General features: G+C 41.4%; 1 protein-coding gene across 1 annotated transcript in view; it reads left to right on the plus strand.

Annotated features, from left to right (window-relative positions):
• The first annotated feature begins 285 nt into the window (after positions 1–285).
• The window catches only part of XKR6 (XK related 6), a 309,295-nt gene continuing 282,144 nt past the window's right edge, over positions 286–27,436 (plus strand). Inside the window, 2 exon segments of the mRNA XM_046655580.1 lie at positions 286–1,178; positions 1,180–1,637. Coding sequence (XP_046511536.1) covers positions 909–1,178; positions 1,180–1,637 — 728 coding nt within the window. The 5' untranslated portion in view covers positions 286–908.

Below are 27,436 nucleotides of genomic sequence, written 5' to 3' on the forward strand. Positions count from 1 at the left end.
CTCAAGATGCAATCAGGCTGATTTTTAATTGGATTTTGCCGGGAGGTTTCTTAAAGGAATGGTAGAAACTTTCTTACACAAGATGGTAAAGTTGTCAGTGACAAGAAAATCAGGGGGTCAACAGAGGTAAAAGAGGAGGGAGGTGTCTAAACAGCAGTGAGAATCAGTAAGTTGTGTGTGGGAATCCAACCTGACTTATGTAACTTCTAAAGACCCTCAAAATAAGGAAAGTATAGGCGAGAAATTTAAAAGAAAAAGAAGAGAAACAGGCAAAGAGGTGAGACAGCCATTTTGATGGGGGGGGTGTCTAACTACAATGAGGTCATCCTATCTCCCGGAAGTGACACGTAATCACGGGCTTTGCACTAGCTCCGCCCCTTCCCTCAGAGGTCCCGCCCCTCCGCCAGCAGCCGGCAGGGTGTTAGGGGGCGTTTCTCCAGGAGGAAAGCTGTGAGCTGCGACGCTGAGGAAGGGGACCCCAAAACGTCTGGCACTGCCCCCTCCAGGGATCACTTTGGACCGCCTCACTCGGCCCAGCGGGATTCAGAAACGCCGAGGGGTCAACCTGATGGGTTTCGGGGTCAACGGAAGAGGGGAAGGGGAGCCCTGGCGGGGAGAACCCCCCGGTCCCCCGCCCAGCAGCTGAGGCACAGGAGGGCGGCCATCTTGGCCGGGAGGGTAGGGCTGGGGAGCTGCGGGCGCCGTGCGATTGGGGGGCTCGCCCGGAAGTGACGCCAACTACCCGGAAGCGGAGGGGGTTCCCTGGCCCACTCCCCCCTCGTTCGTTTGCTCCCCCGCTTCCTCCCCGCCCCCCTTCCTCTCCATTCGTTTCCCCCCCTCCCCGTTCCCTGCCTTCTTCCCCCCCCCGTCCCTCCCCCCCAACCTCCGGAGCTGGGAAGAGAGTCAAGATGGCGGCGAAATCCGATGGCGGTGGCGTGGGGGTGGGCTTCGCCCAGCTGCACAACCTGGACGAGGCGGTGGGCAGTGGCGGCGAGGAGGACGGGGAGCCCGGGGGAGGCGGCTGCGGCGGCGGCGGCGGCGGCGGCGACGAGCCCGGCGAGAGCAGCTCGCTGCACATCTGCCACTGCTGCAACACCTCCTCGTGCTACTGGGGCTGCCGCTCCGCCTGCCTGCGCTCCCTCCTGGGCAAGAAGCCGCGCCGCAGCGCCGCCGCCGCCGCCGACGGGGGGGGACCAGCCGCTGCAGCCGCCCGCGGCCGCCGACGCCGACCGCTACCCGACGCCCTCGGCCGCGCCGCCGCAGGTGGAGCGGCCGTGGCTCGACTGCCTGTGGATCGTGCTGGCGCTGCTGGTCTTCTTCGGGGACGTGGGCACCGACCTGTGGCTGGCCCTCGACTACTACCGCAAGGGGGACTACGGCTACTTCGGGCTGACCCTCTTCTTCGTGCTGGTGCCGTCGCTGCTGGTGCAGAGCCTGAGCTTCCGCTGGTTCGTGCAGGACTACACGGGCGGCGGGCTGGGCGCCGTGGAGGGGCTCAGCAGCCGGGGTCCCCCCATGATGGGGGCCGGCTACGGCCGCGGCGGCCCTGCGACGCCAGGGGCGCAGCGCCTGTGCCGCCTCTCCGTGTGGATCTGGCAGACGGTCATCCACCTGCTGCAGATGGGGCAGGTGTGGAGGTAAGAGCACTGCGGGGGTGGGGGCGGGGGCCGGGCCGGCGGCCCTGCGGAGGGCCCCGCGGGCGAGCTAGAGCCCTCCGGAGCGCGCTCCGCCCTCGAGGTGACTCGTCGGTGGGCCCCTCGGCCCGGCCTGGCTCGGGGTCTGGAAGGAGGGGTTTGCCGCGCACTTCCCGGGCGTCTCCGAAAGACCATCGTTTGATCTGGATCCCTGGCCACGCCTTTTGGCCCAGGGACGCCCAAGTCCCGCTGTTGGTCTCTCTTCATCCCTGGTTCGCACTTAGCGGAGCCCCTGCCTCATCCCTTCCCTCCTCTCCATCTCTGTAGACCTCTATTCCCGTTGTCCCTTGCCCCTGTAACCCAAGGTAACAGCCGCTGGCGCCTTTCCTCTGCACCCCTTCTCGCCTCCTGGGGGGAACCTTCCTCCTTCTAGCCGGTTTGCACTCGGTTTTGTCCCCCGGTGAGACAGCTTCCCCTCTCCCCCGTCTTCTCTCCGCAGTGGCCTGTTTGGGGCCCTGTGCAAAAATCCTCGCTGCCTCTCCTTTGAGCACTCCTTTATTCCACGCCCCCTCCCCCCTTCCTGCAACCCCATCCCCTCAAATGACCAAAACGCTGCCCTCCTTGAAGGCAAATGACTTTTTTTGCTGGATTAGACGTGCCCTTTGCTCAGTGGCAGGTAAAATTGTGTAGTCTGTGTTGGGTGTAAGCGTTTGTTTTTAACTCTCACCTCCAGAAGATCAGTTAGCCACCTGGGCACCTGTTCTGGTGGAACGTTTTTCCTGGTGTCCAGGCCAGTGCGTAGGTGGTTTACGTTTACAAAGACCCGAGCTTGGCCCTGCGGCCCTTTCCCCTTTGTAAATTTCCCGGGTGCCAGGTGAATCCCGCAAAAACCACTTGCAGACGTTCTTTTTGCCACCAGCCTTAACTGGCTAAACTAAGGAAATGAGCCCGTTAAAACCTTGGTAAATCTTGCCCTCCAACTTAAATCAGCTTGAGTGTATTGTGGAAACAGTGAGTTGTAGGCAAGAGCGTTTGCGAGAGAAAAAAAATCTTACTGAAGATAAATTACACGGAGCTCTTCAGGTCGCCTGCTCCTGTGAGAAGACATTTTGCCTAGACTGCTCCGACTCCTATGTCTAGTAGGAGACTTTAGCTGCTGGGTGTTTCGGTTAACTGAAATAAAGTTCATTGTCTTTGAATTGTTTGTCCAGATCTCTTTTCAGAATTGTAAATAAAAACGTTTCAGAAAGGATGGGATTGAATTGTCAGATCATGAAAGTGAATTCCAGAACTTTGTCCTGGAGAATTTACATGCACATTCAGGAAGGGGGCCATGTGATTGTTTCTTGATGTTTGGGTCCTGCCAGGCTTGTTTACTGGTGTTCCCAGCTTGAGCCAAGCAGCCTTTTTTCTAGCTGTATTTGTCTGCAGATAATTTGTTTCCTGCTGATAAGTTTCTAAGAAGAGGGGGCGTAAAGTAGAAAAGAATGGAAATTGATTAACTTTTAGCTATTAGGAGCTTAGCTTTGGGTGAAGTAGAAGTTTGAAATATGTTTTGAATTTGAAATCTAGATCTAAAAACACTGCTCAGCATCCAAATCCATACAAATCAAAGGTAGTGTGTTTGATATTGGGGATACTTTTTTTGGTTTCTTGTAGGTTGGCAAGATGCAAAGGCATGAAGCCGGGAGAGGGACAAAAAATATGGGGAAGAGAGAGATTTTGAAATTCTAGTAAAATTTCACAGCATGTATCTAATAACTAGGTCTCTCCTGAAGAAGCCTGTCTTTCTGTATCTTAGTCTCCTCAGTGTGGGCAACCCTAAGTTTGGTGTCAGGTTAAGATTCCTAGGAGAATTGTCTCTAATGTAATCCATCCTAGATATTTATTAGTAGTAAGCTTTTGGGACCTAATGAAATTGGAGTTCAGTTTCACAAATTCTTTTAGGCAGACTAATTTTCCTCCACTGACTTAAACCTTAATTCTGTTTGGGCAAAGCAGAAGTCCAGATTTTGGGACAAACTAAAAAGTACATTTTAAGTGTAAATTTAGTTTTTATAGTTGTTTAAAATACGGTAGTATATTATTTTTCCAGATTTCCATTGAACTTTCAAGGTCTGCAGTGGTATATATATATTTTTAAAAGATGTCTGTGACTTTGTTATGTCTAAATTATTTTAGTCTTTTTTTCAAGATTAGAATGTATGTGTAAATGTTTCATAAAGTTAAGGTATTAAAAGACATGCTAATTCAGCTAAGTTATTTATTACAACATGGTTGTACTTCAAAAGAAATATTTACTGAGGAAGGATTTTATCTTTTTATTTTAATTTTTTTCATTAATCTGGTTTTGCTTGAAATACTCCAGGAACAGGGTCTGCTCTTCAGCACCTGCTAGGCATGGGGCTTGCGAGGAAATCATTCATATGGAAAAGCTCTGGAGAAAGGTTTTTATTCTTGTTTTAATCTGTTGGCAAAAAATTTCTTGTCTAAGTGTATGAACATACATCATCTCAGTTTTTACTGTGCTGATCTTTTGGGGTTACAGTTTTTCCCTTAATCATATTTGCTACTAAAATTTTGCTATTTCACGGGGTCACGTGACATAAAGGTTAAGGTCTAGGAATTATATCATTGATTGGGGCCACATTTCTAAGAAAAGATGTCAGTGAAGTTGTACATTGTCAAAACTGATTCCATTAAACCGTGAAGACCTGTCTTTTCATGTGCCTTTTTTTTTTTTAAGTGTAAATGATTTGACTCTTGCTTGGACAGAGCACAGTGCTTATTTAAGAAAATGTAGTTGCTTTGATAGTAGAGTGGTAAACTTCTGTGTGTGCTGCCTTTCCTGTCAAGATGCAAAATACTTGACATCTCTTTCACCAAATGCCTAAAGAATGTTGAAAATATTTGTGGTGGGGCCCGAATTAGAGCACGGAAGAGTAGTTGTCTGTAGGATGATGTGGTTTCATGCACCTCCTTTGAGGAGCACTGGTGTGTGATTAAGGTCTATTTAATGCCTGCTTTACCCTCACTAATTACTTAACACAAACTCACTGTGTAGCTTTACCTGCGCTATCTTTCAAGCGCCTTTCCCAGGGATGGCAGTCATACCAGGAATATGAGTCACACTGGGCTTCAGTTGAGTACAATGTGTTGTTATGAGAAAGTGAGATCATTTTCTAGGAGGCTTAGACCTTAGGAACATTTTGAGTTAGTTTGCTTATTGCATTGTTGTATGTAAATTTCCCTTCCGTGTGTTGGCCTATGTTTGCTTTTGCGTTTCTTCTAGAAAGTGCTTAGTGTGTTGGCAGTTCTCTGCAGTCATGAAGCAATAGTTCTTCGACTAAAATTTCACCTAATGTCATGATGTCACGGCCAAATCATTAATCACCCTTTTATTTACTTTTATGGGTGTGTTTGCAGCCCTCTATTTTATAGAGTGAAAGAGGAATTTACTCAGAATCTTAGTAGTATTTGCCATTTTTAAAGTGAATGTCAGCTGTTCTTTCTCTTGGGAGAGGGCATGGTGTGGAGGGTTGCCTCCAAGGGAGAAAAAAAGAAAATGGTGTTTCACATATCATCATGGCACCGTCAGTCTGTGAGCAGTCTAAAGCTTTGTTTTAGCGTTTTTTCTGTTTCAAGACTTCGGTATAATATAGGGGCACAGCTCTGTGTATCATCAGCAGCAAATGTTGTTGGGCTGGTGAAGACGCTTTTTTAAAATTCCTCCCTCTGCATCCCTCCCTCCCTCTTCGTATGTAGGCATACTTGGTCTATTATAGGGCTTTGTTCTTGTTGAATATTTTAGAATAGTGACACTTAACTCTGGCTGAGAAGAGAACCTACTTCAGCTTGGGGGAAAAAAAAAGAAATGGCCGAGTGTCGCTGGGCTTGCTGAGGAAGAATCCCAGGGTGGGACCCAAGCAGTCTTATTTTTAGAAGCTCCACAAGTGATCAGATGGGCAGCCAGGCTTGAGAAACACTTTTAGAATTGGCTTTCAGGCTTATTCCATTTGGAGATTGTTATTGGATTTGTGTTCTTAATAAATATGATGGAACAGTTGGGAATGGAATGATTTGGTACTAGGAAGTTTGGTTCTTGGACAACATCATGACAAAATGACTTTAACTTGGAAACACGAGTGTCTAACAGTACTTGGAGCTGTCTCAAGTGTATGCACTTATGGTACTCTGTTTTCTTCTGTGAGCCCAAATATGGATCTTACTGTTTTAGAATTCTTAAGAATTCTCAAAGGATTCCTAAATTCAAAGCAGTCTTCAATAAATGTAGCCCACTTCTTTGCCTTTTATGTGATCCAGATAGTACTTTTATCATTGTGTTGCATGTAAAAGAGATATTCATTTTAATTTTGAAATGATTCTCTTAGGTAGGCTTGAGGTAAACATAACTGAGATTACAAGAGGTGTTGGACTAAGTGGTCTGTAACGTCCTTCTAGCTCTAAGATTTGGTGATTTAAGAATGGAAATGTTACCTTACAAATAAGGAAATTCATTTGGTCTGTGGCTAGGGTACCAGTCACAGTCACATTAAAAGGTTATATGTGTGTGTGGAGGGGTGGTCTTTATATATCTGCTTGTTAGTGGGTGGAAATCTCAATATTGTAAAATAGCATTTTTTAAATTTTATCCATAAATTTAATGGAATCATGCTTCAAAAGGAACTGATTGGGACTTTTTGAAGGGAGACTTGAGAAAAATTGATCTGAGAAAAGTAAATGTGTTTGAATAGTCAAAAAAACCTTGAAAAAAGAAGCTCTTGAGGCTTACCCTATCAAAAGTGGATTGCTATAAATTGTCAATAATTAGAACAGTGTGTGGCAGGCGGAGGAATGGAGAAAATAAGTAGTGAAGCAGAAGAGAGAGTGAAATAAATTGACAGGTTTGTGGGAGTTTAGTAGTTAGTAAAGCATTTCGGATCAGTGAATGGAAAAAGGATTATTTAACATGATATTGAGGCAGTTGACTACCCACTTGGGGGGAAAATTGATGTCTACCCTATATAAACAAAAATTCTAAAAGAATTAAAGATGTAAACATAAAATATTAAACTGTAAAAACACTAGAAGAAAATGTGGGATAATAATTTTATAATCTTGCAGTAGACAAGACCCTTTGATATCCTCAAGGAAAAAAAGGACAAGTTGAACAATATAAAGTTGTCTCATCTAGTTATCCGCTTCCCCCTCCCTCCACCTGAATAGTCATAGAAATCCAAGATTAGCTGTGAGGATAGCAGAGTTACGTTTAGACAAAGAGCTCCTTCCTAAAGGAGAGTGACTATGAAGAGAGCATCTCTGAAGGTTATTTCTCATTTTTGAGTGAAGCGAAACAGTAAAAACTTGGCATTTATGGTGAATTTTCAAGGGAAGGTGATGAAAAAATGGCATACTTTGAGTAAAATTGCAACTGGTGATGAAGGATAGTATTTACAGAATGATCCAGAAACAAAACCTCAAAATCTGTATTACAGAAGTCTAGCATTCTGACAATCTACTAGGCTCGTCAGAAATCACCAGCAGTTCATTTCTGTCTTTTAACATCCTTCGCTTTATTTTGCAAACTTTATCCGGGAGGTCAATTAGTTAGGCTTCTGTAATGGATAAATTCTGGCTTGTTGGAAAGGTTCTGTGGGATGTAAAAAGAAACAAACTGTCTTAAATGTTTCCTTTCCGCGTGGGCTGGTTTGCTTTACAGCATGCTCTCTGCAAACTGTAGTTTACTCCCTGTGGTGTTCTGTTTACTTGCTTTCTCTAGTCAGAAATTCTGAATTTCTTATTTGGCTCTGAAAGAGTCAAAAAAAATTTTTTTAAATCTTGAAAACATAGCCTCATTTAAAACTAAATTTGTGTAGTGACTTTTGACTGTTGCCTAAAGATAACCCACTGTTTACCACTCTTTAGAGATAGGGTGTAAAGGGAACGTTTGACTTAAGAAATCAACGTTTCTCATTCTGCAAGTTACAAAAAATCTCTGGCCTCAGTTTCCTCATATTTATCAAATAAGCAGTTAAATTGGTTGATCTTTAAGGTCACTTCCATTTTAAAAAGTCTACTATTCTATAGGTATTAGCTCTCGGAAGTTTTAAAGAAGGAGTTTCAGACTCTAGTTTGAACAACTAAAAAGTTTAAAAATGTGTAAGTTTCCCAGGAACTATCTTGTGTTGTTTTGACTTGTTATTAAACAAATTCTTCTTATTTTTTGTCATTTTGCTGCCTGTAGAGGCATTTTATATATCTCTTTAGTTAATGTTAAAATTTATAGCAGATTAGACTTCCTGAGAAACTAGTTATGCTGGTTTATTAGCTAATTTTGTGAATTTGCTATTTCAGCTAAAATTAAAGCATTTTAAAGTGCTCATTCATCTGTTTTAAAGTTTTTGCTGTTAGAATAAGCTAAAGCAATGTATATATCTCAGGTATTTTGGAGATTTTTCTGAATTGTTTACCAAGATTAATTTCTTTATTGGGGAAAAAAACCTCAAAATCACCTACTGCAATTTATTGTTTGATATGTATTCTCTAACTTTGAAAAGTTAGTGTTTTCATTGCATCTTATATATCCTGGACACATGAAGAAGTTGAGGAAAACTCCAAATCCTTGGCTTGGGAAGCCTGCCAATGAACTAGAGCTGGAAGGGAGGTAAGAACCCAGGCCCTTCCAGACAGCCGACGCGCCACTTTCTCTCTCCAGCTGTGTTTCCTAGAGTGGCCAGAGAACCTCCTGGATTAGGATGGGCCTGGGGCCTGTTAAAATGCAGATTTGTGCGCCTGCTACAGGCTTAAGGACTCAGAGCCTCAGGGAGTTGGGTCAAGGAATGTGTACTTTGCTTAGCCTTTATTATGAAAACTTTTAAGCTTACAGAGAAGTAGAAAGAGCAGTGTGTTGAGCACCTGTCACCATCTACCTTGCTTCAGTAATTGACATAGATAGCTTTATCTGTATGTGTGTTTCACATATATCCTGAGGTTATACCTTTCCATACTTCACCTCAAGTACTGAAAAATTGGAATACTTCTGCATAGCTGTAATACCGTTATTCCATCTAAGAAAATTAACAGTAGCTCCGTAATTATTTCATAATTGTATAGAATCAGCTAATAGCTGCTTCATATTCAAATTTTCCCATTTGTCCCCAACAGTGTCTTTCATAGGTTTCCCCTGCTCCAAACAGGGATTTAATCAAAATTCATGCATTGCTTTTATGTTTCTTTAACTCTAGAACAGTTCTCTTACATTTTTTTTCTTGTGGCACTAACTTTTGCAGAGTCTGGGCCAGTTCTTTTGTCTGTTCCACGTTTTGGACTGCCTAATTGTTTCCTCCAAGTGTCGTGTGCCCTCTGTATTCTGGGCAAACTTTAAGGTGCATCTAGGGGCTTCATTATATTCAGGCTACATATTTTTGTCAAAACTACTGCTTCCTAGTTCATATTTGCATTGTATCAACAGGCTCATGGTCCCTGGTTCATCCCACTACTCGTGATGCTCAATTTTCTCTCTTAGATAAGATTCTCACTGCCAGATTTGTTTTGTGTCAAGGTGCATTTTCCCCTTTGCAATCAGTAGGTAACTGGTGGGATAATGCTTAGGCAAAGTATCAGTGTCTTGTTTCCAGCAAGCTTTTACCTAATAGTTTTAGTGACCAGTGCGAACTCTCGCCTGAATCAATTATGAAGTTGTTGGTGGGAGGTGAGATTTGTATTTTAAACAAGCTCCCTAGTAATTCTTCCTTCTCTAAAGTTTGAGAGCCATCGCTCGACTGGAATCGGGACCTGAGAGTAAAAGGAAAAGACTTCTGTCCTGAAAGAGTTACTATGAATCCAGGCATTGATGGGTTTTCAGTGGATTGTCAGTAGACAGAGTTTAAGTGTCACATGAGTTTGGGAGGAACAGAATTAATGTATGCCTCATGTAACAGCAGTAAAGTGAGGTGGGGGCTAATAGAAGTATACGTAACATGCTAGAAGGTATGACTGAGATTAAAGGGGAGTGGAGGAGGCATATAGGAATTACTAAGGAGGAAAGGAGACCATATAGAAAATTCTGTTTTTACAAATATTGTCTCGTTTAAATCTTCATAAATTTTTCGTGTCCATTTTACAGGTGAAGAAATGGGTTTAGAGAGGTTAGAGCAGTCTGATAAGTCACTGGTGACTGGTGGAGGAAGGTTTTGAAGCCAGAGCTCACTGATGACAAATATGTGGTTTTCTACATCAGACTTCTCTTGTGGCGACCAGGGGACTCGCCTCACTAATTATTTTGCTTTACTTTGGGACTTTGCAGTTTTGGCTTACTGAGAGTTGAGGAATGGTATTCTTGAACCGCTAGGACCTCTTGATGTGCAAGCTGAGGTTCTTTGAGACCTCTGATTGCTAGTCAAATGTGTTAAACTCTGCAGAGCATAGGTGGGCTTGTGACTCTTTGAGTTGATTGTAACTGCTAGTGTGATTCAAACAGCTGAGTAGCACCACTGAGTCTGTATCCTTTGGAAATTACTTTTAGTACTTCACCCAGTCTCTTTCTCAGGGTAGATATACCTTCCCACCCTGTGACTTCCACATTACAGGAAAGAATATCTAGGGTTGACAGTGCCCTCTTGTTCGCTCTTTACTCCTGCAGGTCCCACCTAAATGCTGCACCCAAATGTTGCTTTTCTGTTGACCTGATGGAAACACCGAAAGCAGTGTCTCTTTCCTTAAGGTTACAAAGCATTTGTTTCCAAAACGGTGTGTGCGTCAGAATCACCGCGGAGTCAGATATTTGGCTTCCACAAGAGATTATGACCCAGTAGGTTTGGGATGGGCCTTAGATCTATATATTTTAAAAGCCTTAGTTTTCAGCAAGTTCCCCAAGCAGTGCACAGACAGGGATGAGAACCGCGGTTGTATAGCTCATTTCTACCAGCATTTACAGTGATAGTTCTCAAGGAGAAGGCATTTATATTCGAATCACTTGGAATTGTTTTTGTAAACTTAAGCAGTAGGCGTATCAGATGTAGAGGAGTGGAATGTGTGAAGGAAGCTGTGACGACGATTTTCATGGAGCATCCGTATTTTAACTTTGATCGGGCCTTACTCTTAGCTGGAGTGGGTTGGCTAAGGTATGTTAATCAAATAGTAGCTCTGTTTGCCTACATTTGCCACAGCTATACTATGGCATGTGGCTTGCCGTATACTGTACTTAAGATTTAGAATACTGTAAAGACATTTAGCATTAAAACTGTGTGGCATATAATTGAATATGCCTTTGATTCAGAAGCTTCTTTGGAAGTTTGAAGTACTTCAAGGTCATTATTAATACGAATTATCACCACTGTGTTCCAGAAGTGCCAGGTTAGAGGCATTTTATTGGGAAAATTGATATTCAATCCAGACTGGATTTCATGTGTCAGATTTTCAGAAATGTTATATTTGTTGAAATTGGTGCTAAGGATAGGATTCCTAAAAAGAAACTGGTGAATGCAAGGGGAGAAGTGTACTAGGTATTAAATGGTTGTCATTAGAGTCAGAAATGAAAGGAGCAGAGAAGAAAAATGATTTAACTACATTTTGCTTGATAGGCTCATGGCAGGGAATAGCTGGGGGAGGGCCTAGGAGAGAGGTCATCAGTGTGTTCCTTTACTACTCTGTGTTGGTGAGATATTAGGACAGTGGATCAGCAAGGACACCTGAAATCTACATACACATAATAACATCCTTTTGAGCTCCATCTAGAAATGTTCTGCAGCAGTGGTGGGAAGACCCAAGAACCTTGTAACTGGGAAGCTCAGAGTCAGAAACTCCAGGAGAGTCTGGCAGAGATGGGACACAGGGTGTATGCTCAAGTACAGTGTAGAGCGAGCGGGCTGGATCCTCTGTGATTCTGGATCCAATTGAGCAAAACTCCAAATCTGTCATTTTGCTTGGTCATAAGGAAAGCAGTTTTTGAGTAGTCAACTAAATAGTAGTTATATAGCTCTGTCTATTTAGGATGCTGCCATTTTGCCTTTTGTGAGGCAGTTTTTTCATCAAAGCTGACTCTGAAGGAAAAGATTATGCCTTCCAATAAAGAAATTATGTATTCAAAGTTTAAGCAATCTCAGATGGTTTTGCTTAGACCAAGGGTGATGGTATGCATGCCTTTGGGTTGGAAAAAGAGAGAAGCTACATAAAGGATTTATAATTCCGCTTGCAGATTAAACAAAAGTTGTCAAGATGAAGGTGAAGTTCAAAGCAGTTACATTGTAAATTTGGGAAAATAGAGAATTAGAATGTGTTTGTAGCATTTGTGAACTGTATTTTTGGTTTCCGCTATTTGATAGGGACCACATAACTTTTAGGTAGTTTCTGAGATGTAGTAGTATAGGATTAAAGGAGCTGGTATTTGTCAGGCACGTTACAAGATTTGAATAGGGCCCTTTGGGGTTGCAGTGTGTCATTTTGCTTATTAGCATTTGCAGTTCGCTATCTCAATTCATGGTACACTTGTATCTACTGTAATGTGATATATGCGTTCCTGTAAAACCTCTCATTCCTCAAAATCATGTACTAAAACAACAGGGCTATGGAAAAAATAGGATTAAGGCTAGACTGCTTAAAACTATGTAGCTCTGTAACTAGAGCACTAACGAAAACTGACAATCCGAATAGAAATGCTAGCATGGTGGTATGGGTGACATCTGCACTCGGCATCATCCCCAGATGATTCTCGGCCTTATTTCATCCTGGGATGAAATATGTAGATTCTTTGATATGTAGATTATTCTTTGATATGTAGATTCTTCTAGGTATTAGCTTCTATGGGAGGGTTTGCCTAGACCTAGTTTCGCCAGAATTAAAGCTGTGATCAGGTATAGACTTCATGTGTGCCCACAGCATCAGTAGGTAGCGGAAAGCATAATGCTGTTGAAGCCACTAAACCAACCGCCACTGCTTGTACCAAAGGAGGTACTTTGGTACGATTCTAATTGTTTTCCTTAACGTCTTCATTTCCAGCCCCCCATGTCTTTCTCATTATTTGTGAAAAAATCTCGTTCTTGATAGCTTCAAAACATTAACATGCTGGGAAGAATGACTCACGAACCAACACTACTTCCCCGTTACACTGTCCTCATTGCCATTTTGCCAGTCGTGTATGAAGGAATCCATGTTGCAGAAGCATGCATTGTGGCGTAACTGACCTTACTTTTGAACCTGTGGTGGTCTCACGATGCAGCTCTTGAAAATGTCAAGGTTCTGTTTGGGGAAGTTCGAGTTTTGGAGACACTACCGTGTTTCAGGGTTAAGTGAAACTTAGTATTCTTCTCGTGCTTTGTTGGCCCTTATATACAATAAAGAAATGAAAGGGCCTGTTCCACCCCGCTTTAAATTTCTGCTTCTGTGACACAGTCATTGGATGGAATGTGATAATGTCTCAATGCCACATCAGCACTTGAACTACATATATGGAGCAGGAATGATTTTAAATTTCATTTCATTTGAAATGTGGTTGTGGTGAGGTTTTAAATTAAAATTCATCTGAGCATACAGTAAACAGAAAAAAGAGCAACAGTAGCCAGTTGTCAAGGAAAAGACTGATGGATAGGATAAACAGAGGCCTTTCAGCAGTCTAAACAATCTGTTTTCATAGGGTTTTTAGTTTTTTGTTAAGGGTGATTGGGAGAACTTGCAAATTAAGTAGAAGTTAGTTAAATGTGAAAGGCAGCAAATATACAACATGTTTGTTAGTGACTATTATGGTTTGTTTCCTCAGTAACTGTAGTAACAAAAATTTTGGTGGCTTAACATAGTAGAAATGTATTGTCCAAGGTGGTCCTGGCTGGTAGTGGCTTTGACATCCTTTAGAGACTGAACGCCAGTGAAAGGAAAGAGTATATGGAGAAAGCATAATTGCTTCTTAAAAGCCCTAACTTGAATGCCACACATCATTTGTGCTGACTTTGGTGGAGACTTGGAAAGAAAGAATTCTGTGCTGAGACCAGGTACCCTTCAGATAAGGGAGGGGTGTGTGTAATGTAAATTACTATTGAGTAAAGTATAAAAGACGCAATTTCTTTTTAAAACTTTGGTTTATGTTTTAATTCAATATTTTAGGATTTGTGAGCAAGGTCAGGCCTCTATCTGATTGTACCCTTTAAAAATGTAAAAACCATTCTTAGCCTGAGGGTCATAAGAAAACAGGCCAACCCCTATTTTAATTGGTCAGATAAAACAAGTAACTATTTAAGTTAGCTTTAAAAAATAATAACTAAGTTTAAGTATTTTAAGTATGATCCATACTAAATATACTGAATTAAAACATGGTGAAATAATACAACTAGAGTTTTAAATAGTTTTCTTCAGATGAAATTTCATTGTGGTAAAAATAGCCTTCATAGACTAAATAAAAAGTGTTGCAGCCCCGTATCTAAGCCTTGTCAGTGTTTCAGGTCTTAAAAAAACTGGTTTAGGACAGTTTGGGATCTTGATATGTGACCACAGCTGATGTAACTTTAACAAAATCGTGTCTTGTATACTTGGGCGCTGTTTCCCAAGTAACTACTTCCAAAAGTCACTCCTTGTTTATCATCTGTTAATTGTACAAGCCACCAAATATATAACCTAAAAAATGTTCAAAATTCATACCTAAATTTGGAAATTTATGCTAAAACTTTATATTACTAAAACTTAATAGATTCTATTTGGTTTTTGTGTTAATAACCACTGGGAATGGATTAAAATTATCTAAAAATTTTTTATAAAGTTGTTAAAGCATCTAAATATGATTTAATGTAAAACTGAAATAAAATGTTTTCATCAAAACGTGTCAGTCTGTTTCATAAATTCTTGTAGAAATAGATAAAATAACTAAAAAAGAGACCTGTGACTCTAGTATTGAAGGTTTAAGAGTCAGCCATTCTAAGATACTTGTTCTGTTGATCTGAATATTATTTGTTACATTTTCTGATATTCTTAATTGGCTTCTAAAGATTAGGTTACTAAAGCATTAAAATAATAAACCTATGTATTTACTTAGAGGCTATTTAATAATTAAAATTCCTCTATATGATATCACTACCAGTTGAGACTGTGTCGGGGCCTGCATGAGGATCCTTGTCTTTTTTCTTACAAAGCCAAAATCTGTGACCTATATGGCTAATAGGTAATTAATATCTTCTTAAACTATTGTACTTGAGACATAAAACTGAAAATTTTAATTAGAGTAAAAACTATACACTAAAATGTTTAACAGAAGCTATATGATGTTATAGGTCAAATATACACTATATGAGATAAAATTGTTTAGTTGATCTTATTAAAGTAATTTTAATACTTTTTTTTAAATTAAAGATTGGCACCTGGGCTAACAACTGTTGCCAATCTTTTTTTTTTTCTGCTTTATCTCCCCAAACTCCCCCGTACACAGTTGTATATCTTAGTTGCATGTCCTTCTAGTTGTGGGATGTGGGACGCCGCCTCAACGTGGCCTGGCGAGCGCTGCCATGTCTGCGCCCAGGATCCGAACCCTGGGCCACTGCAGCGGAGCGCGCGAACTTAACCACTCGGCCACGGAGCCGGCCCATAATACTTTTAATATGTTTACTTATATTATCTGTTGCTGGCTTAGTCTTTCCTCCCACTATTCCGTCTTTTGGAGCTGGGGGATGTTGCTCAGAGTACGAACAGACCTGACTCCCCAGTGTTGTGTAAAGCCCCTGGGTGATCCTGTCTGAGCTTGATCAAAATAAATACTGTTACATTCATGGATTTTGGAATGTAATACTGCGGCAGATGTTATAGTGCTTATGCTGTATTTAAAACCTTATTCACAAGCTTTTTCAATTTTCATAAGCCCACTTGGGCGGCCTCTCCAAAAACCTTACTTAGTGGAATTATAGTAATATTAATCACCATAGATCTTAAGACCTCTTCTCAAGACCAAATAAAAAACAAATTACTTAACTTCATATAATAGTTACTCTTGATTGACACAGATATAACCTTGAATAATAATTTTTTAAAAATCCAACAAATAGCACCTCACACCCATTAGGATGGCTGCTATCAAAAAACCAGAAAATAACAAGTATTTGTGAGGATGTGAAGAAATTGGGAGCTTTGTGCACTGTTGTCGAGAGTGTAAAGTAGTGCATTATGGAAAACAGTATAGTGGTTCCTCAGAAAATTAAAAACAGAATTACCGTATGATCCAGCAGTTCTCCTTCTGGGTATACACCCCAAAGATCTGAAAACAGGGACTTGAAGAGATGTTTGTGCACCCATGTCCATAGCAGCATCATTCACAATAGCCAAAAGGTGGAAGCAACCCCAGTGTTCATGGATGGAGGAGTGGATAAACAGAATGTAGCATATACATAGAATAAAATGTTATTCAGCCTTAAAAAGGAAGGAGATTCTGACACTTGCTACAACATGGATGAACCTTGAGGACATTATGCTAAGTGACATGAGGCAGTCTCAAAAGGGCAAATACTGTTTGAGTCCACTTTTATGAAGCACCTAGAGTAGTCAAATTCATAGAGACAGAAAGTAGGATGGTGGTTTCCAGGGGCTGGGGGGAGGGGAATGGGGAGTTAGGTAGGGTTTCAGTTTGGGAGGGTGAAAAGAGTTCTGTGGATGGATGCTGGTGATGGTTGCACGACAATATGAATGTGCTTCATGCCACTGAACTTTACACTTAAAAATGGTTAAGATGGTAAATTTTGTTATATGTATTTTACCACAATTAAAAAAAAATCAATGAACACACCTTTTAGATATATTTTTTTTTGGTGAGGAAGATTGTCGCTGAGCTAACATCTATGCCAATCTTTCTGTATTTTATGTGGATGCCACAACAGCATGGCTTGACGGGCAGTGCTGGGTGCATACCTGGGATCTGAACCTGCGAACCCCGGGCCGCCAAAGCGGAGCGCGTGAACTTAACCACTGTGCCACTGGGCCGGCCCCAACAAACCGTTCAGACATTTTTGTTTCTTCCTAGCCCTACTCACAACTTAAGCAGACATACAAACAAGTGAATGAACAAACAAAATCTTTCCACCTTCCTTGCCCAGGACTGTTGCCAATTTAAAAAACAAAGACGCTACTAATTATGTCGCCGTAGCCAACCCATTTAGATCAAGACATAGTTCTTCTCAGCGTTCTAGCCGGACTGTCCAGCTGAGGGCTAGTCTCCACTGTGTTACCTAAAAACGTTATTTTAACATGGGTCACTTCCACTTTCTCAGCACAGTGTGGCCATTGTCAGGTAAAAAGTCAGTCCTAGTGTTAGTCTCCACAATGATACCTGTAGTGTCAGATTTGAAAAAGAGAACCCCAGTGTCACGAAATCTGAAATTCTTCCAATAAGAGATGGGTGGTATTTTAAGTCCACAGAGTGCTCCTCCGAGTTCTGCCTCGTGCAGCGTGACCGAGGTGGCGAGGCCCGGCTCTGCCTCCTGCTGGGGGGCGGGGGTAGCCAAGCCTGGGCCTCAGTGCCCTCCTGGAGCCCCGGCGCTTGCTCTCCAGTCGGCTGGGGCCACTTGTTAACTTGCACAAGTTATTTACTCTCCCTGTGCCTGAGTTTCCTCGTTGGTAAAACAGTGCTTATTTTGGGTAGAAAGAGCAGGAACAGCTTTATGGAGGAGGATATTACTACTTTCCAGGGTTGTTTTGAGAATGAAGAGTTAATACATGTAAAGACTGAGAATAGTTCTTGAGACACAGCAATTGCTCACCAAGTGTTAGATACTAACGAACAGCGTTTCCTACCTGGCCCACGGTGTTGAAAATGGAACCCAGCGTGGATAAGGTTCTGCCTGGCCAAATTTTCCTCTGTTATCTGGTTCCAGTCCTCTTTCTAGATACATAAAAGTGCCTTGCTTAGGTGTTCAAAGTCAGTTCTCCAAATAAAGATTTAATAATGTTAAATCAGTTATAAACATGTATCTATTAAATGATTTTTCTTATTGTAAGTGAAGCCAAGGAGAAAACTAGAGTCGCTTGGTAATTTATTTACATATTGATAAATGCTTGTGTCAAAAGCGGGTTATCCATATTCAATAATAAAATTAGGCAGGCATGTCTTTTGAAATACAGTCTGTCTAAAAGTCAAAACGTATTATCTAGCACCAAAAAAAGTAAAAATGTTTATATGAACTTTTCAAAGAAAAAAATGTTATGAAGTATTGTCACGTATGTGTAAACTTTTGACAGAAAAAGATTCACCACCCTTTAGTTGATGAGGAGAATATTGAGTATAAATGGTTTAACTAAGCACCAGCCCTTTAAAATCCCCTGAGCGAAAAAGGATGGTAACCAGCCATTGTTACAGCCTCTCCGAACAATGTTATCAACAGACCTTAGTGTGTGAACCTGCTGCTGCCAGATCAGAGACCTTCAGTGGGCCCTCTCTGTTCACAGAGTACACCTCAAATTTTTAAACCCAAAGTATAAAGCCTTGTGGTTTCAGAAGACTTTTCTAACCCCATGTTTCATTACTTTATTACTTTTTAGCCCAGACTTTCATAAGGAAACATTCTTAGAACACTCTGTTTTTCAACCAAATGGTTCTCATGCCCTGTACTGTTTGTCTCCATGTCTTTGCACCTGCTGTTTCCTTCACCTGGCTCTCAACCAGGGACACTTTTGCTCTGCTCGACATTTGTCTTGGAGACTTTTTGGTTGTCACAGATGCTCCCGGCATCTACTGGTAAAGGCCAGGGATGCTGCTAAACATCCTGCAATGCACAGGACTCTCCTCTATGATAGAGAATTACTCAATCTAAAAACAGAGAGCCCAGGGTGAGAAACCCCGACCTAGACAGTGCTTTGCAAAGCTCTCTGTTCAACTTCTAACATTCTTTCTGACCTCTTTTTTTATTACTTCTTTCATGAAAGTGGGTCTTGGTCTTTCCATCAAAATAATTACTCTTGACTTTGAACTTGTCCAGGAAAGTATTTTTATCTTTTTATCTTAGTTATTTATAATTGGTTCTTCTCTCCCTTACTAAACTCCTTTAAGAGTAGGTTCTGTGTCTGATTCATCTTCATTTCTTGCAAAGAAATTTGCGTATAGTAGAGTGCTCTATCTGTTCGAATGAATGAACAAACATGGCATAAAGCGTCGCACTGTGTTGACAGAGGGCAACTGAGCCAGGTGCACCTGAGCGATAGGTGGTGAGTACATTAGACGATGGGAGTGAAGGGGAGTCCCTGAACACGTGCTCTGAGTCAGGCTTCAGTGGAGGATAGGCCTTAAACACCAGAGCTTCGAGAGGGGAGACACGGGGCTCTGTGAGGCAAATATAAGTCTAGATAAACACACACACACAGGCACACCAGGGAACTATTTCGTTCTAATGCTACCTTGAAAACAGCAGCAGCCAACTTGGGAGGTTTGCTGTGACAGTGCCCCAGGGTCTGGTTGGTTCAGCCGGTGGTTTTAATCTCTTGCCTTTGAAATGTTAACACGAACTGAAAGTATGTAGAGATTTATTTTGATCTGTTTTCTATGTATGGTGGCTAAAGTCCAGGTATCCAGTAGGAATTAGTAGGTTAATCATCAGTTACTTGCTTTTTATGAAGGTGGCATCTGTCAACTTGTGGTCCAGCTGTCACCTTTAGATGGGTCTTCTCTTGCTAGTTTCCTGTTCTTTAGGCTCAGACAGAACCAAAACCAGTCAGAAAATGGAGAATTAAAGAGAGGAAGAGTTCACTTGATACTTTAGCAGCTGTCTTTAATTGCTTCATTTCAGTTTTGTTTACAGCCAAAGTTACAGTAAAACTAGAAGTTTTCTTTTTTTGTTGTATTTGTTTTTTTCTGCTTTATTTCCCCCAACCCCCCCGTACATAGTTGTATATCTTAGTTGCAGGTCCTTCTAGTTGTGGGATGTGGGATGCCGCCTCAACGTGGCCTGACGAGTGGTGCCATGTCCGCGCCCAGGATCCGAACCCTGGGCTGCTGCAGCAGACTGTGGGAACTTAACCACTGGGCCATGGAGCCAGCCCCTAGAAGTTTTCTGATACAAGCTCCTCTCCCACTTCTTATTTTTTTAAGCTCTCAGATGTTTATACATAAAAATTTGGCATTCTTTTAGTGATTTCTCCATGGTTGGGATTTTTTGTATCCTTTTTTTTTTTTTAACTTTAATGTGTATGGATAAGAAAGTTCCTTTCCAGTTGAAATTCAGGTTATACCCTTTCATAACTGCCTGATGACCTCCTGAAGTTGCATAGATAGGAGTATTTAATGAAGTCGTCCATTTTTTAAAAAATTAAATTTTTTTTAAAGATTGGCACCTGAGCTAACATCTGTTGTCAGTCTTGTTCTTTTTGTTTTTCCTCCTTCTTCCCAAAGCCCCCCAGTACATAGTTGTATATTCTAGTTGTAGGTCCTTCTGGTTGTGCTATGTGGGACACCATCTCAGCATGGCCTGATGAGTGGTGCCATGTCCACGCCCAGGATCCGAACCGGTGAAACCCTGGACTGCCGAAGGGCAGCGCGCGAACTTTAACCACTTGGCCACAGGGTCAGCCCCATCATCTGTTTTTAGTACATTAATTTTTTGGCCCGTTTGTAATTTTCAGAGTTTGATAATATTATTAATCCTTGAGGTTGCTGTAGGTCGAACCCATAGCTGATAAACTTTCAAAAGATTATACTAGAGTAGACTTATTCATTGTTGAGCATGTGAAATTTCTGATTTGACCCGAATACATTTTTGTAGTCTATTTTCAGTAATTTTGCTTTTAATAGTGTTCATTAGGATAAGCTCTCTCTCCTTTGGACGGTTTCCTGCTGCTTCTGCCTATTGGTTGGAAGACTGCTTCCCACCTCGCCTTTATGGCTCAGTCTCCTGCTCTCTGTGGTGTAATGGTCTCTTGTGTGTTATTAAACCAGGTATGATGGGATCAGTTCTCTGTAGTTTGCAGTTAAGAAGGCCCTCAGACTTCCGGCTTTCAGCGTCAGAGGGTCTTCAGTTGGGCGGTACCTTGGAGTATATTGGTCCATTGCATTAGTTTCCTCCTAAGGCTGCTGTAACAAAGTATCACAAACTGGGTGCCTTAATACCACAGAAATTTATTTTCTGTCGGTTCTGGAGACTGGAAGTCTGAAACCAAGTGTCAGAAGGGCTGGGATCCTGCTGAGACTCTGGACAGACTTTTTCCATGCCCTTTCCTGGCTTCTGGTGGGGGCGATCCGTCCTTAGCATCCCTTGGCTTGCAGCTGCTTAACTTCATTATCTGCCTCTGTTGTCACGTGGTGTTCTTCCCTCTGTGTCTGTGTCCAGGTTTTCCTTTTCGTATAAGGATACCAGTTAGATTAGATTAGGGTCCAGCCTACTCTAGTATGACTCCATCTTAACTTATTATATCTACAACCACCCTATTTCAAAATAAGGTTGCATTCTCGGATACTGGGGGTCAGGACTTCCACCTATGTTTTTGGAAGATAGAGTTCAACCCATGACACCCATGATTTTTTCTTCAGCCTAGCAGGTTTTGAAATTCTCTTTTATAGTCAGCCCAATGTCAGTCTGACTAAAAATGAAGGTACTTTGGCCACCTGGCTTCATACTGTAACAGGTACAAATACAGTGGGGCTTCCCTATCCATTACTCTAATCCTGCAGCTAATTCATTTTTCTCAGTTTCCATAATGCCGTGGACTTAGGCTGTGGAACAGATTACTGAGTTCTCAGAGCCTGAGTTTGCCCAATGGTGGAATGAGAACTCTGCCTCCCTGGTAGGGTTATTCCAGGTTTGGATGAGATGATGTTGGCACAGTGTCTGGCATACATGGCGTGTTCGCTCTGTGGGAGTTGCCCTCTCCTTCTCTCTCCATCTTCTCTTAGCCTTGGCCACACTCAAAGTGGCTGTCAGCGGAGCAGCTGGAGTCCGTCTCGCTGCCAGCAGTAACATCTTGCTGCCAGTGGTGCCAGACTTTGCCCAGTGTTGAACTGCCTAAAAATAGTAACCAGGAAGAAGGCCAGAGGAGGTCTTTTGCTCTGATTTAGAGGCTTTGGGGTGGGGGTGGGGGGTTCTTTGAGAAAGATATTCACTCTTTGTTAAGATGCACTCATTGCTTGTGGGTCTTATTCTCAGCCGATGCAGTGCTCTGGGGCACCATAACACACGGTGTGCCTGGGAGTGGATCTCACTTCCCTTCTCTTCCAGGTTTTTAATAGTCCTTGGATTTGGGGATGGTGGGGAATACTGTGGGGCAGTATCTTAATATTTTGGAAAAGAGTTGAATATAAAATTTGGCTTGACATAACTTTTTAGAAAGTATGTACATTTATTTCATAAATAAAGTGATATTATAATAAAAACACCAGTTTACCAGTGTATTTCAAACTATTTTTTCTTCCTTCCAAGTATCAATATTATGCTTAAGTTTTCTTTTGGGGGGAACTTATTCTTGATGTAGTAAATATATCAGGTACTTGCTTATCATCTGTTATGTTAGGCCATTTTATTCAGCTCACCCTCAGTACCTGATTCTGTAAAATGGAAATGATGGTACCTATTTTACTAATCTTAAAATGGTTGTAAGCATCAAAACAGGATTTAGATGTGTTGATCAATTAGATTAGGTCATTTCCCAGGTTTATTTCAATTGTGAGATTCTTCAATTTTTTGAAATTTGGTAACTTGTAAAAGTGCTTTAAAGATGCTAAATGTCTAGGGCCATGATGATGATATCAGTTGGGAAACACTCCACCTGCAAGTTGGGAACCTTGTAAGATGAGTTTTACAGGGTCTATTTGTTTTACACTCACGGAATAGTGTATTATGTGGCCTATTTCTCAGGGGTTGAAAATTAGTATTAATTTGTCAGACTTTACATGCAAATTAACGTTTCTCTAATTTTTTGAGAAGGATAAAGTTGCAAACCTATAGTTTTGTAATTGTCTTATGCTATTTGTACAGTCAAAAGAGATCATGAAAAATGCTGATTAGCACCATTGGTGCTGTTGACAGACTGGTGAAGGTACAGTGATTGTGTTGGGATGTCACTGGTCTGGGGGGAGGGAAGCATAGTGGACAGGGTTTAAAAATCATATGTTGCTTTCAAAGTGAAATAATTACCTTCAGGTAGATAATCAGAAGTTAAAAAAATTACTTTGAGAACGTACAACAGAGGGACCCAAGGAATAGATCTTGCAAACAAATCCTTTCTACTTCTCTTCTCCCCGTGTATTTTTGTAAAGTAAGTTTTCACTTACCTACTTTAGAAAGGGGAAAGGGGACCCTAATAATTCTAAACTCTGGGACTTTGGTTAAATATCCTCCTATCCAGAATGTGACTTTGGGGAGTCTGAGAAGGTGAAAAAATCCTCTGGTTGCACTGGATGTTGGGGAGTGAGCTGATGAGGGAGCTGTGGGACCTGCTCAGGAGACTGGAGGTGAGAGCTGGGCCCGGAAGCATGCTAAGGGCAGGGTCTCCCCTCGCTCAGTGAGTCTAACCTCTGAGTGGATGAAAACGCCACCAAAGGAAGGCACTTTGTGTTCCTTGCTACAGTCGCAGCCACTTTGTTCCTTGAATCAAAGAAAAGAACAGAATGTCTAATTATAATAATCTTCTAATAATTACAATATTTTGCATTCATTTTCGTTTAAAAATCTATTTGAGTAACTACTAGCCTTCAGAAGTTCTTGGAAAATAGTATTTAGGCAGCAGCTGGCAGCTACCAGCGTTGGAGTCTGTGCAGTGCTCAGCTCGTAAAAGATTTCATTAGTTGGACATACACTTTGATTTCCTTATTGCTGCACGAGTACATTCTCTTGAGCAGCTGCTTTGGAAAGGAATGTACAATAAACATTTCTACACTTGTTTTAAATATGTGGGCTTTGTTGGAGTGTCGCTCGCCATCTGGTAGAGAGAGGAGCGACTTACTCTTGTGGAGAGGAAGTGTTTGGAATCTTCGCATGTGTTCCTGATGCAGTTTCAGGTCCCCCTTCATTTTTCATTCACTGAGAGGAGATCATTGACAGCTGTAATTATTTCGTCCTGTCAGATCGTTGGGAAGCACTACGTGTAGGATAGGATTTACAGAAATATGTTTTGAATGGTACCTGGCTAATAGTTGTTTTAATTTGGAGGCAAATGCTTTTCATAGCGTTTATTGAAAGTTAGTGTTTTTAAACAAAGAAATATGATACTGTGAACAAGTCAGACAAAAATATTGTTGTGTGTCAAAAAAAGAAATGTGAAAGTCTTCCTCTCATCCCAAATCGCCGTCAGTCAGCAGGAAGGGGCCTCATTCATCCCTCTTCTTTTTTCTTTCTGTATCTCATCAACTAACTAGATATCAGAGTGATTTATGAGCAGAATTCTTCTAGTAGTGACTTATGGTCGTGTCAGAACAACATTAATTGCTGTTAATAATGGCAGTCACGCATTTCTTCTCTGAAGGCAGCAGAGGCGTTAAGGGACTGGTAGGGGTGGGTTGAGTAAAGGACAACCCTACTTCAGCGGGAAGCAGCCAGGAAGGCCGTTGTCTGGGTCTTTACTCATAATTGGAATGAGCGCCATCACCGTGGCTAGCATGCTGAGGGGCTCCTGAGTGTGGGCACTAAGCACTTTACATATACATTATTTATTGATGCTCACGGCAACCCAGTGAGGTGAGTACTCTTATCCCCATCGTACAGGTGTGGAAACTGTAGCACAGAGAAGCAGGTTGCCCAGTGTCGTACAGCTTAGTAAGAGTTTGGAATTTAGCTAGTCTGACTCCAGAATCATATTCTCACAATGTTGTGCCCTCTTTTGGAAACACACCTCTGTTGTCTGGAAGTTGTTATATTTTTAAATCATACTTTTGGTCCAAAAATGAGGTAAATGGAAATTGTAGATATGTTCATGACTTAAATACTGGATAAGAAGTTTTGTGTAGTAATTGAATATATGACTTGAAACAATTCCGCTGTTGCCAGACTGCTCGCCGGAATCCTCCTCCTGGTTGTGCTTTGTTAGGGTAAACCTTTTCCCCACGCGTCTTTTGTAGTGTTTTATTCCTGGTATTTTTCTTTGGGGCCTGCATGCTTTCTGGCTTTTGTTCCTGCTGAGTAGGCAAACATATCTGGAGAGAGCCGTGGAGTAAAGGAAAAGGAAGGCTTTGCAATTTAAAATTGATTTATGTGGAAGCTTTCTCTGTGGTTCAAAAAGAAACCTCCCCTCCTGTCTATATTATCGTCCCTGTCTACAACAAGCCAAAACCATTTTATTTGGGGAGCAGGCATGAGTGTGTGGAAAGCACCCAGAACAGGGAGGTAAATGCCACTCTGATAATCAAGTGACTCCTGTGGGGAGCTGTTGTTGAGAAAGTGCACTTGTGCGTGTGTGAAATGTGGAGAAAACCCCTGAAGATGGCCAGACTGACCCAAGTATGTGCCTTGGTGAAGGAATGGCATTTTGAGGGCTGCAGCTCATCTCTGGTAATTAGTAGTGAAACACACAATATGTCCTGGACTGGTGTTTTTGGTCCCACTCAGCCATCTTTTGAATTAGCTCCGTGTGTGTGTGCCCTGAATTCTAGCAGAGTTCTTAATGGCAGTTTTTGTCTTGAGGCGCACCATATACAGTTGACTTCTCTGGTGGCCCACACTGCAGCAGATCCTTTCTTCCTTATGCTGTTCTCTCCCCTCACCTGAGCGCATGTGATGTTTATGATAAAGTAGACTTCAGGAACTCAAAAATAGTGTATGTAAAGAGGACAAAATATTTTCTCAGTTTTTTTCCCCTTGATTTCTAAACTAGTAAGAATCAAGAATTCAAGGTTGCTAATTTAAATCTTTAAGTTGGAGTTGCCATCATGAAGGGTGATAGAACAGTCTGTCATTCTAACACCAAAGTTTAGTACTTAATGCTCCTCTGTAAATTACTCAAATCTAAGAATATTTTCCAATATTGCAAAGACTTAAAAAACAAACAAGAGTTTTGAGAACGTACTGTGTGTACAGATGCTATCATTTTTCCCCTCTGAGATTTTGCTTCAGCGTTTGAGATGATCAGAATGTTAAAGGGCAGCAATTGTTTTTAGCAGCTTAAGACATAATTGACATACCATAAAATTTACCCACTTAAAGTGTATAATTCCGTGTTTTTAGCATATTCACAGAGTTATGCAACTATCATCATAATCTAATTTTGGAACATTTCCATTCCTCCAAAAAGAAACCTGTACCCATTGTTGTCACTCCCTTTCTCCCTTTCCCCCAGTCCCTGGGAACCACTAACCTACTTGCTGTCTCTATGGTTGCCTATTCTGGACATTTCGTGTAAATGGAATCGTACGATATGTAGTTTTTTCTGGCTGGCTTTTTTCACATTCACATAATGTTTCAAGGTTTCCACGGTGTAGCCTGTGTTAGTATTTCATTCCTTTTTATGGCTGAATAATATTCCATTGTGTGGAGGTACTATATTTTGTTTATCCATTTATCAGTTGATGGACATTTGGGTTGTTTCTACTATTTGACTGTTATGAATAGTGCTGCTAAAATTTGTGTACAAGTTTGTATGTGGACTGTGTTTTTGTTTCTGTTGGGCATAGACCTAGGAGTGGACTTGCTGGGTCCTAGGATAATTCTACGTTTAGCATTTCGAGGAACTGCATAGGGTACTGAGTTAGCACTGTAGTTTATTCTTTGTTCACTTGAAGACATCCTCTAATAACCAGGAGCTTGTTCAAGTCTCCTTTGTTTAATGCTATCCTGGGGTTCAAGTCACTAACCCAGACTAACATCGGATCCAACTAGAAGTTGCAGACTTCATTTTCATGCCTCTATAGGAGAAATTTTATTGTATACATCTGTGAGATCCCAAAGACTGTTCCCTTGCTTTCTCTTGTTTTATGCTTAGAAGAATTCTATTGTAAAATATATTAACATAAAATATACTATTTTAACTGTTTTAAGATTTTTATCATTGTGGTAAAGTATGCATAATGTAAATTACCATTATAACCATTTTTTCCTTGTGGTAAAATATGCATAACAAAATTTACCATTTTAACATTGTTTTAAGTGTACAGTTCACTGACATTAAGTATATTCACAGTGTTGTGTAACCATCACCACTATCCATCTCCAGAACTTTTTCATTATCCCAAACAGAAACTCTGCACTTATTTAGCAATAATTCCTCATTGCTGTCTCCCTCCAGCCCCTGGTTACCTCTAGTCTACTTTCTGTCTTTATGTGTTTGCCTATTCTAGGTGCCTCATATAAGTGGAATCATAAATTTGTCCTTTTGTGTCTGGCTTATTTCACTTCGCATAATGTCTTCATGGTTCATCCATGTTTTAGCATGTATTTGAATTTCGTTCCTTTTTAAGACTAAATAATATTCCATTGTGTGGATTTATACACTATGTTCGATCAGTTGATGGACATTTGGGTTGTTTCCATCTTTTGGCTTTTGTGAATAATGCTGCTGTGAACACTGGTGTACAGATACCTGTGTTAGTTCCTGCTCTCATTTCCTTTGGGTACATATCTTGGTGTGGAATTTCTGGATCATATGGTAATTCTATGTTTAACTTTTTGAGTAACCTCAAAACTGTTTTCCTCAGCAGCTGCACCATTTTACATGCCGACCAGCAATATACAAGTATTTCAATTTCTCCACATCCTCGTCAGTACTTACTGTTTTTCATTGCAGTTATCTTAGTATGTATCTCATTGTGGTTTTGATTTCCATTCTTCTGATGTCTGCTTATGTTGAGCATCTTATCATGTACTTATTGGCTATTTGTCTACCTTATTTGGAGAAATGTCTATTCAAGTCCTTTATTTAATTGGCTTGTCTTTTTG

Source organism: Equus quagga, chromosome 3 (assembly GCF_021613505.1).
Source record: "Equus quagga isolate Etosha38 chromosome 3, UCLA_HA_Equagga_1.0, whole genome shotgun sequence".
Lineage (NCBI taxonomy): Eukaryota > Metazoa > Chordata > Mammalia > Perissodactyla > Equidae > Equus > Equus quagga.